This window comes from Polyergus mexicanus, unplaced genomic scaffold, assembly GCF_030449975.1.
Source record: "Polyergus mexicanus isolate NDT 795.1 unplaced genomic scaffold, iyPolMexi1.0 SCAF_3, whole genome shotgun sequence".
Lineage (NCBI taxonomy): Eukaryota > Metazoa > Arthropoda > Insecta > Hymenoptera > Formicidae > Polyergus > Polyergus mexicanus.
In genome coordinates this window covers 10,980,946-11,000,255 of record NW_027223323.1, presented here as the reverse complement: position 1 = coordinate 11,000,255, position 19,310 = coordinate 10,980,946, and the positions used below count along the sequence as shown (strand labels likewise).

General features: G+C 37.9%; 1 protein-coding gene across 1 annotated transcript; it reads right to left on the bottom strand.

Annotated features, from left to right (window-relative positions):
• Nucleotides 1-665: 665 nt before the first annotated feature.
• Nucleotides 666-4,206, bottom strand: LOC138945017 (uncharacterized). Its single transcript, XM_070316173.1, is given in 4 exon segments — nt 666-1,376; nt 1,379-2,630; nt 2,724-3,010; nt 4,117-4,206. Coding segments are annotated over 4 exon segments (2,340 nt in total).
• Between the last annotated feature and the right edge of the window lie 15,104 nt (nt 4,207-19,310).

The following is a 19,310-nucleotide window of genomic DNA, read 5'->3' as shown; positions in this document are numbered from 1 at the left end:
ACTCGTGCTTGGTCGGATTATTTTATTTCTTAACATTTCTCGGACTTGTCGATTTACTTCCTCTTTATGCTTCTCCGGCAGGCGATAAGGCCGTACGTTGACCGGTGAGCTATCTGCTTGTGTTGCAATCTTATGCGCGACGGTATCTGTGCATGTCAGTGGTTCTCCTTCGATATGCATCACGTCGCTAAAATCCTGGCAGATTTCCATTATTGTTTTCTTTTCTTCTTTATTTAAATGTTGTGTACGTAATAATCGTAATACCTTTTCACTACGCGGAATTACTTCCTCTTTATTTAGCGTTCGTATTACGTTAATTTCTTCTGTTTCGCCTCGTTTGATTTCCTCTATATTTACTTGCGGCATTAGCATTTCGATTGTGTTATCCGTTGTATTTATAATGCTGGCTGCACATAGGTAATTCGTAGGTTCTACCAGACAATTACCTATGAATATTCCTGGTATCGTTTCTTCTGCCTTTATCACGCCTATCGTGTTCTTGTCAGTAGCGACCTGTATTATAGTTTCGCTACGTGGTTTCAGCGTCATTTTTAAATAGGGGTAGAGCTTTAAGATATGCTGTCCTACATTTAATTGTTTTGTTTTATAATTGCAAGTGGCTTGATGCTTTCGTAGGAAATCAACTCCTAGTATTCCGTCATATTCTATCGGAAAATCATCCTTAACAACGTACATAGTGTGGTTAATCGGCGCTCTCTCAGAGTTATTGTCGCCTTAAATTTTCCAAGTGTACATATCTTATGTCCCGTTACGCCGGTGAGCGTTATTTTTTCTTCTTCTATTAACGTTTCGCCTTTTAAATGTTTCACTTTAATTAATGATATTGCGGCTCCTGTATCGAATAGTAAGTTTATTTTTTCGCGTTTCGCTTCTCGCATTGGTAATGTGACGAGGTCCAATCCTGTCTGTATATGCGGCGTATTTTTGAAGTGTGATACTTGATATTCCATTGCAGATCGGTGCGACTTTCTTTCGTTCCTTTCCTCCTCATCGCTACTTTGCGCGGAGTTAAATTTCTTTTTTCCTTGCTCGCTATTCTTGCGGTTTTTATTTTCCGGTCGCGAATTATATTGTTTGATTCGGCTCGATTGATCTCTATTGGGTCGTCCGTGTAATAACCAACATTCTTCGCGATCATGTCCGGATTTTTTGCAATAGTGGCAATATTTATTTACCGTATTTACGCGGGGTTGTCTATCGGGTTTCGGCAATGCGAATCGATTTGTATATCGGCTAGTTCGACAATCTCGGCCGTAATGCCCAATTTTTCCGCATTTTTGACATTGCACGTTTATTTTATTTTCTTGTTTATAGTTCTCTTGTTTATAGGTGTGAAATTTATTTTGCTTCGCGTACCGGTCGCGGGTGGTCCTTTAACCTTTTCTTCCGCGCTGGCCGCTGCTATTGCTTCTTGCAACGTAGCATATCCTCGCGATCGAACAATTGTTTTAATTTCGTCCTGCAATCCTATCTGGAAATTCTCTAAGGCTTGTTGTTGTATTATTTCCATTATTGCGCGTTTATTATCTACTGTATGATGTCGTCCTTCCATCATTGATTCGTATAGCTCCATGGCTAATTTGTCTGCTCTAAGTCCGTAAGTTCGTGCGCTTTCTCCGTTTTTCTGTTTTAGCGTATTGAATTCAATTTGTAGATGTGTCGTACTCTTTTTACTCGCATAGCAGACCTCTAATTCATTTTTTAATTGTGCGAAGTCTCGAATTTTTCGCGTTTGGAAATCTAGCATCGCTCTGCCTTTTAATTTCGTGCATAATACTGCTCCTAATAGCGTTACTTCATCTAACGGGTCGATGTGTTCTACTGCATATGTAGTCGAGCTCAAAAATTCTTGTAATTTATTAGGTGATCCGTCGAATTCCGGAATCATTCCACGAGCCTCTTTTAATTGTAAAAATCCGCGTCCTCTTCGATGTCGTACATCCTCGGGTGTGAACTCGTATACGGTCTCGGTTCTTTCTCCCGGCGGAGTTCTATGCCCGTTGTTTTGTCGGGGTTGCGGTCCTCTAATTTTCAAATCGTATATCTCGGCATGCATACTTCTAATTTCTCGTCTAATTTCCTCTCTCATTTCCCGCAATATTTCCCTAAAGTCGTCGGCTGCTTCGTCCGTTTTTTTCTGCGGTTTGTGCTGAGCTTGCGCGTTTGATTGTGTCGCGTTTCTCATTGCTTCTTCTTGTAATCGCCTAATTCCCTCATCGATATCTTCTGATGTGATGGGTTGCGATGCGGAAGCGTTTGAGTTATACATGTCTCGAATGCGATAGATTTCGTCGGGGTCAAAGATACTTGAATCGTATGACGTTAGTGAGAATTCGCGGCGGTGTGTTAGTCTACTAGACGCGCTTATTGATGATTCGACCTCAACATCTAGTTCTATATTGTTCGCTATTAAACTGTTATCTAATTCGCCAAATGGAAATTCGCGTTCGATTACAACGTTTGCTCCGAGTTCTGGTTCGGACAAATTCTCGCTTGAATTTAATGCGCTTAGATTTCTTCGTACGTTATCGCGTATATCCCGGAGTGCTTCTACTGCTACTCTTATAGGGCTTACTGCGCTATTTCTAATGACTCTATTCGCTGGTTCGCTAAATAGCCACGATTTATTCGCTACGCTTTTCTGTGGTGCGTTTCGGTTTTCCGACGTTCACGCGTTTACAAATTTTGATTTCTCGACTTACAATAATACGATGAGCAGCATTCTCTCGTTCGATGTCGGCCGTCGGGCGTTGATCGTCGCGTGCCGTTGAGATAGGTCGGTGCGCCTTCTCAGGTTGCGCTTCTCGTTGTCGCCTCGATATACCGGGTGTCTCGAAGTTCCTGCTAGACTTCCTTTTTCCTCGGTTGTAGGTGTCGACTGTCTGACGGAGTTATCCTCGCTGTCTCTCGTTCTGTCGATTCCACGGAATTTTCTGCTTCGTGGGCCTTTGCCGGTGTTGATCTTGTTAGAGCTGGCGTATCCCACCCGCTGCCACCAATTAATGTTGTGCCTCTAGCCGCTAAGGAAGAGGTCTTTTGGGATTTGTACGCCCAAAGGATTAGGATCCACGCTCGAAATAAGACACTCCCGGACGTTAGGTATAATTTAGTATATTTTGCAAGATTTAATACACTTTCACTTATTCGCGATTATAATAGTCGGGCGCGATACGTACGGTACTTCGATAATATTGAGCGAGCGAGTAGTCTGCGAGTCGTCTCTTTTTCTTCCGCTCGCGAGGTGCATCTCGCGCTTATTATATCTCTTAATTAATTAGGTCGTTGATTGGGGAGGAGTGTGGTGTCCCTGACCGGAGCATGTCTCGTGCTCCGCTTGTCAGTCTGTCTCGTCAGCTGCTTACTCAGCTTCCGAGAACTTGACCGTGTATCTTACTTTTATTTTATTAATATCCTTTTATTACTTTGCTCTTTCTTAATTATCTTTCCTTGATCTCTTTTCTAATTTTAATGCTTTGCTTTACTCAGCTCTTTCTTACACTTTTCTGTGTCACTTTATTGTTTTATTCTTTAATATATTAAGTAATTGGTCGGGTTACGACAGATATATATTTTGAAAAACTATCAAAATGGTAACTAGATATAAATATAATAATAGAAAGAAACACGCGAGGTTAAAATAACTGTCATGTACCTTGTTGCAACATTTAAGAATTTGTTGTACATTCTTATGATACCCAAACACTTTCACGCAAAAAATGTTTATTCAATGACACTTCAGTAAGATCAGAAAATCTAAAAAACTTACAAATATTGTATATATCTTGAAACTATAAATGCGATCACACAAAATATAAATATAGAGAGAAACACGCGAGGTTAAGATAACTGTCATGTATGCAGTAGGTAATATAGGCTACGCTACGGTTGGAAAAAAACTACAGATGTTCCAAAACACTGCATTAATCAATTATGACGAGGAAATTTTATAATTTTTTAATCTCATTGACCAACCACCAAAATATTATTCAGCATCTATATCGGCTAATCTCTTATCGACTGCAGTCATAGAAAAAGCATTATTAGGATATTTTTATTATTTATATATAGATTTATTTTTTGCATAAATTAAAATACGTTATTCAGAAAGAGCACCAGCGATAATAGATAACTTCGGTTTAAAACACGGCAACCGCTAAAGAAACCAATGTCGTTCAATGACTGCATTTTTTCCGTACTTTGTATTGTTGAAATTATGGCATTAGTGTTAAAAGTTGTATATTTATGATTCTTAAAACATGATAGCGCGACGAAATTTTTTACATTATCGCCAATATCTCTCGTGCAATATAAATTTTTCTCCTTGATTTCGACTACCGCCAAAGATATCGGTGTTAATAGAGAAAGACATTATTCTACATGATCTCCGCTAAAAGGATTGACGCATTAAATTTTAAATTTAATAAAGCTGCTACGATCAAAGCAAGAACCTTAGAGAAATTGTTGACAAGATAGTGCCACATTCGCAAATTATTGCGCTAAACGGACGTACAAAGTGTTGCGCTATATACTTTTATTATACCACGGGTGGTTCTTTTGTGTATGTGCTTCGTGTATGATCTCTATAGCAGACACCGATGCCGGGTACATGTATGCTGTTCGAAAGTATGCGATTGAGGTATATGACGCAATAAGTGGCCGGTCCTGCTCCAATTGCAGACTTCCGATGTATCAGATCTTTCCATGCCCAATTTGCACACAGTAAAAAAAAACATTGTCATAAAAAGTGTGAAAAAATAATAATAATAATAAAAAACATGGAAAACACCGAACAAACCGAACGCGACCTGTTGGAGCTGTCACACCGGGTCACTACCTTGGGCGAATATTTCGCGTGGGCGCAGCGATGCGAGGAATTTATCAAACAGCTCGAAGAACACAGTCGTGTCAAGCGTCCGCGACTCTCGATCGGAGTTCGACAATCTTTGGTGGCTAGAATCGCGCGACTCGAGGGTGCGAGGACTCGATTAGAGAAACGGTTTATACACAGCGGTGGTGATTACAGTGGTGACAATAACGCGGAAAGACTCGTTTGGCGAGAGATCGATATCGCGTTCGAAAACCGTATACTGACCGGTGTGGTGATTAACGCAGATTATATCGAACCGCGACAATTTCTCGAAGACGCCAAAGACATCGTGCTCGAACACGTGCAGAAAGTTATGGAAAGACATAATAATGTAAAAGTGAACACTGTGTTCAACGGTGAATTCGTGATAAGAGCGCAAATAAAAGTGTGAATACTAAAAACTATGAACTCTTTCGCACGTCCGATTTACACGAGTGGTACGAGCGACGCGTCGTCGAGCCCACGCTTGCCTCGCTCGAAGAATTTCAAGAACGCGACAGCGGATGGGCGTTGTCGCGAATTCTCGATTTAACTGTAAATATAAATAAATATAATCCAATGCGCGCGGGGTGCCACATTAAATTACTGCAAGAAATAATAATGAAGAGAGCGATAATAAACGTGCAATCCAAAGACAATGCGTGTTTCGCGTGAGCGGTGGTCGCCGCTCTATATCCAGCCGAAGATCATGTTTATCGGGAATCTTCGTATCCTCATTACACGACAGTATTAAATCTCCAGGATATTAAGTTTCCGATGACATTGAATCAAATTAAGAAATTTGAACTTCACAACGACATTTCGATAAATGTATACTGCATCGAGAAAGAGAATAGCATTGTCCCGATACGTCTGAGCGAACAAAAGAAGGACAGATACGTCAACTTGCTGTACATGCAAGATTCGCAAGACGTCGGACATTTCGTGTGGATCAAGAATTTATCCCGCCTCGTGAGCTCGCAACTGAGCAAACGTGATGACCAAAAATATATCTGCGATCGGTACGTATATTTAATAAAAATGCAATGTATAAAATATACGAAAGAAAAATTAATTATTTCTTTTTTTTTACAGATGTTTACACTATTTTAGATCGGATGACAAGTTGCAGTCGCACATTGTAGATTGCCGAGAAATGAACGAGTGCGCCATCCGGTTACCGAGCGATAAAGACAAGTGGCTCGTGTTCGACAACCACAACAGAAAGAAGCGACTTCCCTTCGTCGTATACGCCGACTTGGAGTGCGTGCTGAGGAAGACCGATGGTGATCCGATGGCGTCTACGTACACGTTTCAGCATCATCAAGTATTTAACGTAGCTTACTATGTGCATTGTTCGTACAACGAATCGTTATCCGCGTTTTATTCTCACCGTAGTACCGATTGCGTTTCGTGGTTCGTGGAAAAATTAAAAAATTTAGCGCAACGTGTAAAGATTATTTTAACCACGAATGTCCTCATGGTAAATTTAACGCGAGATGAGCGGGAAAAGTTTCACAGCGCGACACACTGTCACATTTGCGAAAAACCGTTCGCGCAAGACGACACGCGTATACGCGATCATTGCCATCTTACTGGGCGGTACCGAGGTCTCGCGCATTCAAACTGCAATTTAAATTATAAAGACTCTTTTTGCATTCCCATAGTATTTCACAATTTATCCGGTTACAATTCACATTTTATCATCGAGGAAATAGCTACCGCATTCGAAGGCTCGATCGACGTACTACCGATAACGAAAGAAAAGTATATTTCATTCACGAAACACATTAAAAATACCACAAAATCAGATTAGCGAAGCGATATAAAGTTACGGTTCATTGATTCTCAGTACTAGTCTCGAAAAATTGACATCGTTTCTAAATAATGATAAACTTCAAATTTTAAAATCGAAATTTTAAAATTTATCGATTGAAGAGTTCAATTTATTGAGGCGAAAAGGAGTCTTTCCATACGAATACATTGACTGTGTCGATAGGTTGCACGATACGTGTTTACCACCGCGCGAATCATAGTTCTTTGACCGATGACATCGTATCCGAGAGCGATTACGCGCACGCCGAAAACGTTTGGAGGCGGTTCTCCGTTCGAACGCTAGGCGAATACAGCGACTTGTATTTAAAAACGGATGTCTTGTTATTGGCCGACGTTTTTGAAAATTTTCGCGACAAATGTATCGAGAGTTACGGGCTCGACCCCGCGTATTATTATACTATTCCCGGATACACGTGGGACGCCATGCTAAAACATACGAATATTACGTTCGAATTACTTACTGATATCGATATGGTTATGTTTATCGAACGGGGAATACGCGGTAGCCTGAGCCAATGTTCCGGCAGATACGCGCGAGCCAATAACAAGTACATGCCGTCTTACAACCCATCGAAACCATCGTCGTATATGATGTATTTCGATGTAAACAACTTGTACGGTTGGGCGATGTGTCAACCGTTGCCTTATGCCGATTTTCGATGGGTCGACGACATCTCTAACTTTGACGTTAGCGCGATCGCTTCGGATTCGCCTACAGGTTATAATCTCGAGGTCGATCTGGAGTATCCGCAACATCTTCACGACGCGCACGCTGATCTATCGTTCTGTCCAACGCGCGATAAGCCGCCCGGCAAGCGGCAGGACAAGCTCCTCGTAACCTTATACGATAAGAAGCGTTACGTCATACATTATAGCAACCTGCAGCAATGCACGCGTCGCGGCCTTCGTATCGCAAAGATACATCGCGTATTGCAATTCGCTCAATCTGCATGGCTCCACGATTACATCGAACTCAACACCCGGTTTAGAACGCGCGCGACAAACGATTTCGAGAAAAATTTGTACAAGTTAATGAACAACGCGATATTCGGAAAAACTATGGAAAACGTGCGCAATCACGTCAATGTAAAATTATTAACAAAGTAGGACGGACGATACGGCGCGGAGGCGATGATTGCGAAACCAAATTTTCATAGCAGGAGCGTCTTTTCGGAAAATTTGCCGTTGGTTGCCGTTGAACTGCGCAACCTCGAGGTGAAATTCAATAAACCGATCTACGTCGGTATGTGTATACTCGATATATCGAAAGTGTTTATACGAATTTCACCACGAGTACATGTTACCGTTATATCGCAAAAATTGTAAAATAATGTACACCGATACAGACAGTTTGATTTATCACATCGAGTGCGAGGATGTGTACGAGAATATGAAACGCGATATCGCTAGATTCGACACGAGCGATTATCCGACTAACAACGCGTACGGTATACCGCTCGAGAACAAGAAAGTGCCGGGTTTGATGAAGGACGAGAATAACGGTGCGATCATAACTGAATTTGTCGGGCTTAGAGCAAAAATGTACGCATTGCGAGTAAGTAGTAAAAAGGATACAAAAAAGGTTAAAGGCGTCAAGCGTAACGTAGCGAGAACGATAACGTTCGACGATTACACGCGGTGTCTGCGCGATGAAATTGAAATGACTCGACAACAATCCTGCATAAAATCAAAATTGCACAAAGTATACACAATCAGCGAGACAAAAATCGCCCTGAGTCCGTACGATGACAAGCGATATATCGTACCTGATTCGACCGACATGCTACCGTGGGGACATTACCGGATACCATATAATGCAATGCAATGCAATGCTGTTATTAATTTTGAAACTTAGCAGCGCCAAGATTTTTAACTAAAATTTTTTTATTTCTTTATTTTGTATTAATTTTTAATTTTTGCATAAGTTTTTAATTTTTAATTTTGTGTATAAATTTTTAATTTTTTAATTAATTTTTTTAAATTAGCTATACATCCTACTATTTTATATTGCAATTTATTGAATATAAGTTTTCTTAATATTGAAAATAGTAAAATAAATTAACTTTATAACAAATTTTTATTCATATAATTTTTCTTAATATTAGAAATAATAAAATAAATTAATTTTATAACATAAATTTTTTTATTTAGTTGTAATATTTTTTGATATCATCATTTTTGTAGAAAATTAAAACAACTAATTTGTATAACAGTTTCTTTTTTAATTAAAATGTTTTTATTTAAATAATAATAAAAGAAACAAATTTTATAGCATACATTTTTATTTATTTGGCGCAATTTTTTTATATCATTATTTTTCTAGGAAGTTTAAACAACTATTTTGTACAACAGTATTTTTTTGGTTAAAATTTTGTACAATTAAAATGATACTATTTTGTATAGAGTTAAAACGACATTATTTTGTAGAGTTAAAATAACACTATTTTGTATAGAGTTAAAATGATACTATTTTGTAGAGCAGTTTTTTATAGTAATTTAAAAATAAAACAATTTTTTGTGTAACACTTTTTCACATGGCGCGTGCACTTGGCGCCTTTTTTTTACCTTTTATAAAAAGGTGAGTTTTTAGGGATTATATCATTCTTTTTTGTGTAGTATGTGTTAAACATTTTAAAATTTTTAATATACAATCTATGCTTCTAAATCCATTGATAAATAATCGTTGCTGCTTATCTAGTTCATCATTAAATATATAAATAAAGCGGAAAAAGTGAGTTATATAATTCTATTTTTAATAGTAAGGGTGAATTCTTTTACATGGTTTGATCGAAATACGATTATTAAATAATTATGTATTAATCACAAGTTTGATATTATAAAAAGGTATTTTTAATGAAGAATTTTTTATATAACTGCTTTTTTATTTTATAATATCCAATATATATTATTTATTAGCCATCTTTTGTAAAAATATTATATAAAGATCTTTATATATAACACAGTAGCGCGCTCTCTATAAGCGAACAATAATTTTATAACTATAAAATATTTGTATGAGTATACAATAACCGTTCTTCAAAGGCGCACATCAGCCTTGTATCGGCGCACAGCAGCCGCTTTTTAGAGGCACACAGCAGCCTTGTATCGGCGCACAGCAGCCATTTTTACAGGCGCACAGCAGCCTTGTATCGGCGCACAGCAGCCGTTTTACAGGCGCACAGCAGCCTTATAAAAATAAATAAATAAATAAATAAAATTTAAATTAGAATTCCTTGTTCTTCTAAGCCTGTTCCGTGTCCATGTTCTGCACACACAAAATATCTATAAAAACATATAAAAAATATCTATAAAAATTTAACAAGGGAATACACACCTATCTTCAATAAATATTTTAAATATACAATTAATGAGTTTATTTATTCATAACATTCAAAATATATTAAATAATATAAATATATTTTATAATAAATAAGTTTTTATGCAATTTAAAATTACTGTAATAAATACATGCAGAATTAAGAATTATTAAATTAATTTAAATCTTATAGAAAGATTACTTATATATATATGAAGAAGTGAAGCTACTTGTCTTTTATATAGCATTTCTAGATAATTGGATATCAGGTAATCATATATTACTTTTTCTATCACATCAAAATAGTATTGAGTTGGCTAATATTTATTTATTATAAATAAATCGTCAGTACATACAATATATGATCTTACGTGTGCAAGATAATTTGTGCTTTTACATGTACAAGATAACTTGCGTAGTACATGCAGCTTTACAAAATAACTTAGTCCTTTAAGAAACAGCAAGAATTATACGTAGCATATATTTATAAAATATATTATTTTCTTAAAAGTTAGTTCATTTAGTTGACACATTTCTTCATCTTACCTAGTCCTCCTTTCTAAAGAAATCGTAAAGCTGCATGTAATATATAAGTTCCCAGCAAGCAAAATGATGCAAACTTTGCACAAAGTTTGCAGCAAACCCGAGCATGTCTTTACAGCAAAATTGTAACAAGGTGTGTCCGGATAAAGCTTAGCTTTTGCTGGCAAGGCTTGTCGCAATAATGTGATGCACATTTTACGCAAATAATAGAGCAAACCTTGCCGTGCACGGCATGACAGCAAATTTGTGGCAAGAACAGGACAAACCTTGCTGTGCACGGGATGATAGCAAATTTGTGACAAGAATAGGGCAAACCTTGCCGTGTACGGCATGATAGCAAATTTGTAATAATTCTCTGTATAGGATGATTCAGAAACTCTGCGACAAACTCTGAGGAACGATAAATCTCGCAGATAGGAATATTTTTTATGAAGCAATCCATCATGTTTTCTGACGCATCATTTAAGAATATGCGACCGAGCAGACAAGAGTCTTAGGTGGCATTTATTATAATTATGAGATGATGATAATATATAAATAATTGAAAATGAATTCATAATATAATGAATATATGAATTTTATATATATACATACATACATACATATATATATATATATTTACATTTTAAGTAAACAATAAACGGATGATTTAAACTTTTTTAGACATTTATCTGTCCGATCTAAGAGAGACAATCAGTCCAATATCTTAATTCCCTATGTTTGGGATTGTATCAGTAATTGAACTGATAGAAATAATTATATTTTTAATCTTCTATCAGTTGCTTTTTGCAAGCTTTATATACTTCTCATGACTAAAAATCAAATACGAGATGGATGCATATAGCGCGTCCCATAACGATGAACAAACTAACTATCGGCTGAATACTATATTTTTGTATAGTTTGTAACAAAGTAAAGTTGTAAATTTGCTGTCATGCCATGCATGGCAAGGCTTGCTGTGTTATTTGCGTGAATTTTGCATCTCGTTGTGCCAGAGTATACTTTGTTCTTTTCGTAAATATGTTATTATATTGTGTACAATAAGATTTGCTCTGTTCTTGTCGTAAATTTGCTATTATAGCGTGTATAATAAAATTTGCTACTAATTGACGTAAAGTTTGTGTTACACCGTGAATAGCATCATACGTGTTCTTCTTTGCGTAAAATTTACGAGCAAACCTTTTTCTATTATTTACAGCATCGTGAGACAAAACAATGTTGCCGTCAATTTGCTTCAAACTTTTTGACAAACCAAAACAAGACAAACGTTTGCTAGACAATTGTTGTCAAAATTAAAGCAAACCTTGTCGCAAAGCTTTGGCAAAATGTGATTTTAACATTCTTGGCTATCTGGTTTATCTTACACATATAAGGACATATACATTCATAATTTATTTATAATAAATAAATACTATTTGGATATGATGATGTGTATATAAAAAGTAATGTGATAAGTGATTACCTGATTTAACTATAGGAATGTTATCTAAAAGGAAAATGTATAGCCACAGAACATTTGATGTAAATATTGCAGAAAGTTTGCTGCTTTAACAAAATAATGTACAAATAACTTGGATCGTTGAAATACATAAATATTGTATATTCAACTCTTAAAACAGTGCGTATACAAGATAATTCATATAATATATGCATCTTTATCTTTACAAATAACTTGAATCGTTAAACTTAATTAAAGAATTATATGTATTAACTAAACAAACAATATATTTTATATATAAATGTCTCCTACATATAATTCTTGCTATTTTACACAAACTAACTTATTCGTAAAAATGCATATATTATACGAGTTATCTTACATACACAATAATAAATAAGTAATTACCTGATTTAACTATCCAGGAATGTTACCCAAAAGGAAAATGTATAGCCACAGAACATCTGATGTAAATATTGCAGAAAGTTTGTTGCTTTAACAAAATAATCTACAAATAATTTGGATCGTTGAAATATATTCAACTCTTAAATCAGTACGTATACAAGATAATTCATATAATATATGCATCTTTACAAATAACTTGAATCATTAAAATTAGTTTAAGAATTGTATATACAACTAAACAAACAATATTCTTGTTATTTTTCAAAAAGCAAGTTATTCGTAAAGATATATGTATTATGCGAGTTATCTTGCATACGCAATAATAATTTAAGAGTATACTAATGATTTGAAAACATATATATTAAGGATTTATTTCTTATTCTTACCTGATTGAACTGTATAGATGTATGTTAAAAAGTGTATAAATGTTTATATGTATTATATAAGTTTTATATAAATTTTATATATGAATTTGTTTTTATATAAAAAATCCTTTCTGTAATATGTTTAAATTAGATTAGTAATTTTAAATCCTATCTGCAGTAGTATATATGCTCTTAAATCATTATTGCGTATGTAAGAAGAAATTCATAAAATATATTTTATATTATAAATGTTTTCTATATAATTCATATATAATTCTTGTTAGTTTTCAAAGACCCAAGTTATTCGTAAAGATGCATGTATTATACAAGTTATCTTGTATACGCAATAATAATTTAAGAGCATATTCACAAATTTATATATAATCTTCTTTTTATCCTGCAATATATAAATTAGATTAGTAATTTTGACCTCTAGCTGCATACATTTATTATATCCGTAAACATACATTAAATTTTTTGTTTACTTTTAATTACTTTAATATTATGCTGCGAGAGAGAAATCCTTCATTCTATTAGGCACGAACAGTTAAACAATAGCTATTGCGAATAGAGATGTTCAAGTTAAATGTTGATAAAGAATATTTAATTATTTAATTAAATCTGAGCACATATATAATTGTTATAGTTGAAATAGCTATTACGAATAGAGATTTCAAGTTAAAATAAAATAATATATATATATATATATTGTAACCGTATATTTCTTTTTAAATTATTTAATTAATAATTATTGATTCGGCAGGCGGTTCTCCGATGCCCACGGTACACCTTCGGCGCGTATTTCGAATATCGATCTCGCGATCCACAAAAATTCCCGGAATCACAAATAAACCAAGTTGGGCGCCAGGTACGGCAGGCCGCACCATTCACGAAAAACGCAACACCAAAAGATAATCGCGCGACCGATAATTAACGCGACGGCAAAATTCCGCGGCTATTCAGTATACCCGAAATGGTAGAGGGGAGGGTTCGGGGGAGACGGGAGAAATCTGGAGAGTCGAGAACACGGGAGCCAAAATGAGCATTCGATGTATTATAATAGAGATAACAATGATATATTAAAACAAAAGGAACAAGAGTATATAGCAGTTCGTATAAATAATAGCCTTGGATGACAATAATTATTTTACAGGCGAATAAGATATATTATTTCCGCGGAGATCGGCACGACCGTGCGCAACAGTATCAAATTACCGGGCGTCTTACGCGCTTTAACTCGACTTTTCGGCCGCGAGGATTTCCGCCGTACGAGACTTAATTAGGCCGCGACAGCTAAAGAAATCTCTCGAATAACTACTTTCCGCACGCTCGTGAATCCGCTTCGGTATAATAGAAAATACTAGATTGCACGACTCAAATCGGTCCGTTGGTCCGGCTCGCGGTAAGCCGATATACGTCTCGATAACAATGACGGTGACCTTTGCGTTGAAATGCCTAATCTCTAGCTCGAATGACTCGCGGAAACTAATAGCGGGCTCAAAGACACCCGATAGATTTATTGTACGAAGTTTTAGGATTTCGCTTCCTCCTGACTCTAATTTCTTACAATACTCACAAAACACGTGCTAACAATACACAGAAACAATACGGAAACTATCGACAACGACTATGGTGTACGATTCGCGCGGCGCAATACTTTGCGCGAGTCGGAATATCGATCGCGTGAACGCAAAAATCCCGATAATTCACAACATATTATACAGACAAACGCGAAAATAACACTAATGACTGTCGGCGGCGGCGAAGTGAATAGAGAGAGCCTATTTTACCTAATTCGGATGAGCGACATGTGCCCGTCGGCCGTGCGACTTAATCTACCAAAAATATTCACCAAGTTAATCCACCAAAACGCGTGGCTCGACAACTATTAAGGGCGCGACTCATCCGAATTAATTACCTACAATTATTCGGCAACAAAATCGGTCGACGACGCTCGTCCCACTGGCAGGAATATCTCGGCCTTTCCTTTGCGATCTCGTGCTCGCTCGTACGCTCTGGGCGACCTGCGTCCTTCCTTAAGGCTCGCCGAACAGTGCCGAGCGAGAGTCCTGCAGGAGACACGTCGGCGCGATAAATCGCTATCGCGCCACTTGTGGCGCTTTCGCGTTACGCAGGGCCGTCCTGCGGTCCTCGCGATCCTTGTTGTCATCACGGCCGTGTTGGTGGGTTCATCGCCCTGGAGTTTCCCAGATTTTCTTGTTCGGCTTAAAGGTGCGGGCTTACGGCTGCGCCCGATCGGCTCTCTTCCCTATTTGATGGAATAGGTTCCGGATTGAGAGTCCGCTCGTCGCCCCGTTCTTGGGACTCCCTCGCTTCGTGCAGGTGGAGTGGCCTCCCCTTTGGCCGGATTATTCCGGCCCTCCGCTCTCCTTTCCTGCCGTAAGAAATATACATTACCGGCAGCGATGTTTACTAGCCACCAAAAGTGTCTTTTAATAGTTAACAAATACGACTTGACGTCTCCTGTGTCCTTGGTGTCCTGGACTCCCGCTCTTCTCTCCTCCTCTCCTTCCGCCGGATGGGATCTCGCCGCTCGACCTCGTGCCGACAACCAATTCGCGGGCTCATCTCGAGCTTACATTTTCGATTTTTCTAACCGAAAGTCAGATCCCGCTGATCTGACCATCGGGCCGCTCTCTCCCTAAATTAGGAAGACGCAGGCCCCTGAAAAACCGCCCCCGATCGGGCCATTCGGCCCTTGTGACGGACGTCCCAAATACGTCACGTCACAATATATATATGTATAAACTCACTCTGCAGTAGTCCCTGTTGAATAATTTTCATGGATTTCATACGTTATGGAGAACTTTGTATGATTATATATTAACGATACTGAAACATGCTTCATCTATTTTAAGCGATGCATTAGCATCGAAATAAGGAATTGAAAAATTCTTCTACTTCCACTGAAAAATAAATGTATATTTATAAATTATTCATAGGACATGCATTAACCTTACAGATTGCGTTTTACCAATATCATTTATACTTATCTGTAGTTACATATGATGCATGACGAATAACTATATGATGACACTCCTTTAATAAATGCACTCAAATATACTAGATTCTTATATGTGTATGCCTATATTACTGTTCACAGTTATTCATACTGGTTTTTGACAAATATTTAACGTTAAATTTTCTAGAGTGCAACGTTATATAGCGTAGCACTCTTCCATTTATAAAAAAGTATGCAAAATCTTCCTGATATTTTTGGATAGTTGAATCTATAGAATACATACACATATCTTATAATAAGCATTAATGAATACACACATTTCTTATAAACATATGTATTACGATGTTTTGTTCTGTTTTTACACGTAGCATAAATTACTTTTGTGATGTTTTATTTTTTTCTAATATATGAGATATATCTGATCCAACTATCCACAAATATTCACTTTTTTATAAATGAAAGCGTACGAACACTACATTCTGAAATTTTGCACACTTAATTAATCTATACTTGTCAAATTAACCTATATCTGTCAAAAGCAAGTATGGATGCGATGCGAGCAGTAACATTACGAAGCGCCGTTAGCGCATTCTTTCGTCAAAGACGCCAACCGTACAAGAATACATTGCCATTATTACATGTGTGTTGTGTACATGTATATATACGTGTAGCATTATACCACTATATTCTATGCATGTGTTGTATACATATATAGCGGTAAAGGGGACGACAACGACGACGATGATGATGATGATGATGGTGTGACGTTTCTTACATGAAAATTTCCACATTTCGACTTTGCTTCGTAATATCTTTGCTTTATAGAACATGCAGAGCGAAAATGAAGACACTTTCCTTATATAAATCGAACCCAAGCTATCGATTAAGCTTATCAAGAATTCGATCGGTTCAGTCGTTATTCAAATCTGGTAATCTAAGGTACTCTCAACTATCCAACTCGCGTATAGATACCCCGGGGTGCCTCGCTGTTACTACACGCCGTCTTTGCTTCGCGTGACTTGGCGCGAGACACTACTGTGTCTCTTGATGTATGTATGTGTGTATGCATGTGTGTATGCATGTGTGTATGCATGTGTGTATGCATGTGTGTATGCATGTGTGTATGCATGTGTGTATGCATGTGTGTATGCATGTGTGTATGCATGTGTGTATGCATGTGTGTATGCATGTGTGTATGCATGTGTGTATGCATGTGTGTATGCATGTGTGTATGCATGTGTGTATGCATGTGTGTATGCATGTGTGTATGCATGTGTGTATGCATGTGTGTATGCATGTGTGTATGCATGTGTGTATGCATGTGTGTATGCATGTGTGTATGCATGTGTGTATGCATGTGTGTATGCATGTGTGTATGCATGTATGTATGCATGTATGTATGTATGTAATGTAATGTAATGTATGTATGTACCATATGTATGTACCATATGTATGTATGTATGAGGAAAACAAAAGAAATATATATTTCTATCTTTCTTTCTCTCTTTTTATATTTCATATTTTATATGCTGTATACATCTTACATATATTTTTTTATATTTTTTATATTTCAGATACTTTATATGTATTTCATATTCTTTATATGTTAAAAATAAAATACAGTTTGTACGAATTAAACCACATTGTTCTTGTGTATCCAAGAGTTGTGCGATCCATCGAATCCCAACCATTTGACGTAAACCTCGTCACCTCTCCTGCGCAGTACTTTCTCCACGAGATACACGTCCGGATAAGTCGCGCGACGCAACTCGTACTCGTAGAACGCTCCAGCGACAGATTTTTTGCGATAGTCCTCGAGTAGATAGGTTACGGGATTAGTACGTTGCACTTTAACGATCTTAAACACTTCGGTGGTCCAGTTTGGCGTGTAACCCTTCTCGAAGATCGTCTTGTACTTGCTAACGCTAACGCGTACCGGGTCACCTACTTTGAACTTTGCCGGACCCGCGATCTTTATCGCGCTGTACACAGTATCCAAGAGTCTTTTGGCGATCGTGGGGGTAACGTCGACGGGTCGCATGCCGATCGTTCGATGCTTGCATGCGTTGTAATCCGATACGAGTCGCGGCAACGCGTCGACCCACTTGTAAGTTCCGTTGAGCGTAAACATTTTCCACATGTCGTTCTTTAACGTGCGATTGAATCGTTCGACGACCGATGCCTTCAACACCGAATACGTGGAATAATGATTGATGCCGTGTTTCTTCACGAGACGTTGCACGTTGGCGTTGTAAAATTCCTTCCCCATATCGGTTTGCATATTTTTCGGGCGCCTCTCGCTATTTCGAATTATCTCTGCGATAGCATCAGCCGTCTCGCTTCCGCCTTTATTCTTGAGCGTACCGCCCAACCGGCCCACGCGTACTTGCTCAACACATCGATGACGGTGAGTATGTAGTGGTAACCTCTGTTGAAACGAGAGTACGGACGCATTTCGACGATGTCAGCTTGCCACAGGTCATCGTAACCCCGCACTACGACGCGTCTTCGGGGAAAATTTCTTCTCGCCAAAGCATGCAGTTCCTCGACGAGTCGTAGCTTCTCGATATTTTTACGTCCGTTGGATTTTAACGACGTCATGTTTTTAGCGGTGCAGCTAGTTGGCACGTAATAATACATGTAAAGAAATTACATTATAATTTATATCTCTAACTTTTAACCACTCAATAACCGTTTACTCCCGTTCATCGTCTTTCAATAATGGTTCTTTGTCATCCGTCATTCGTCGCCGTTCGATAGCCGTTCGTAGCCGTTCCTGACCCGTTCGATAGCCATTCCTAATTCGTTCGCAGCCGTTCCTGAGCCTTTAGATAACCGTCCGACAGTCGTTCCTGAACCGTTCGGTCGTCCTTCAACCGTTCGTGAACCGTCCGTAGCTGTCCGTGAACCGTTTGTTTTCGTCCATTGTCGTTCGTTGACGTTTCGTTGACGTTTTGTTGTCGTTCGTTGACGTTTCGTTAGCGTTCGTTGACGTTTCGTTGACGTTTCGTCGTTGTTTTGTTGTTGTTCGTTTCGTTAGCGTTCGTTGACGTTTCATTAACGTTTCGTCGTTGTTTTGTTGTCGTTCGTTCACGTTTCGTTAGCGTTCGTTGACGTTTCGTCGTCGTTCGTTGGCGTTTCGTTAGCGTTCGTTGGCGTTTCTAATCTAGCGATATTCACACGCCGAAGTTCGTTTACCACAATCTGTAACGCTCGCACGTCTTTCTCTAACGCTGCAAGCTTCTCGTCTAACTCTTTTAGTTGATTTCTCAACGTTTTAACGCATTGATCTACGTACAGTTTGTTAATGGCGTCGGTATCAGCCACAGGTTGCGCTACACGACAAATCTTGCGCGACTTCGCGTCAAAGTCCGTAACGGTGCGAGACAGAGCGTTATCACGCACGAAATTTCTCATTAATCCGTTCCATCGACGATACGAAATGGCGTTCGTCGCGTCTTTGCTCTGCTCGGATATTCCAAATTTGTTGATGCGCATCATCGATGCGAGCGACGTCGGTAGATCGATTGATTAGTTTTGTCGAGATACTGCTTAAT